At 70.4% G+C, this 594-nt stretch overlaps 1 protein-coding gene across 1 annotated transcript in view; it reads left to right on the top strand.

Annotated features, from left to right (window-relative positions):
• Positions 1 to 275: 275 nt before the first annotated feature.
• The window catches only part of TRNP1 (TMF1-regulated nuclear protein 1), a 6,016-nt gene continuing 5,697 nt past the window's right edge, over positions 276 to 594 (top strand). The window contains 2 exon segments of the mRNA XM_014463087.2: positions 276 to 374; positions 376 to 592. Coding sequence (XP_014318573.1) covers positions 357 to 374; positions 376 to 592 — 235 coding nt within the window. The 5' untranslated portion in view covers positions 276 to 356.

The following is a 594-nucleotide window of genomic DNA, read 5'->3' as shown; positions in this document are numbered from 1 at the left end:
TGATTCCTAAGCACCAGCTACCAGAGCTCATGACTCGGGGCCAAAACAGAGAAGATGGGACAGGTGGATGGAGACCGGATGCCCTAGCAAAGCCGAGAGGGACCGAGGACGACCTAAAGGGTGTGGGCAATGTCGTCAACGGGCGGGGCAGAGGCGGGGCCAGAGCATGCCAGCCCTTGATTGGCTGTGCTGGCTATCGCTCCGCCCGAATTCTATAAGAGGCATTGGCGGCTGGCGAGGCGCGGGCGTGGGGGCTGCGGCCACATCGCTTGCGTTCTTGACGTCCATCCTCCCCCGCGCAGGGGCAGCCGGCCTAACCCGAGGACCGACTGCTGCAGACCGCCGGGGGGCGGGGGATGCCGGGCTGCCGCATTAGGCGCCTGCGGCCCGGGGGCCCGGGAAGGGGCAGCGGAACCGGGGTCGCCGCCGCCGCCGCCCCGGGAGCCCCTGCCATCCCCTCAGCCCCCGCCCCCAACTCCGACCTTGACCCCGGCACCGACTCAGGCCTCGTCGCTGCCAGAGGCGACCCCGGCGTCGGAGGGCTTGACCGAGGGGCAGGAGGTGCAGCGCTGGCGTCAGGGCGCTGACGGGGGT

The sequence above is a fragment of the Myotis lucifugus genome, unplaced genomic scaffold (assembly GCF_000147115.1).
Source record: "Myotis lucifugus unplaced genomic scaffold, Myoluc2.0 scaffold_197, whole genome shotgun sequence".
Taxonomy (NCBI): Eukaryota; Metazoa; Chordata; class Mammalia; order Chiroptera; family Vespertilionidae; genus Myotis; species Myotis lucifugus.
Note: the sequence above shows the minus strand (reverse complement) of the source record. Positions and strands in the feature narration are given on the sequence as shown.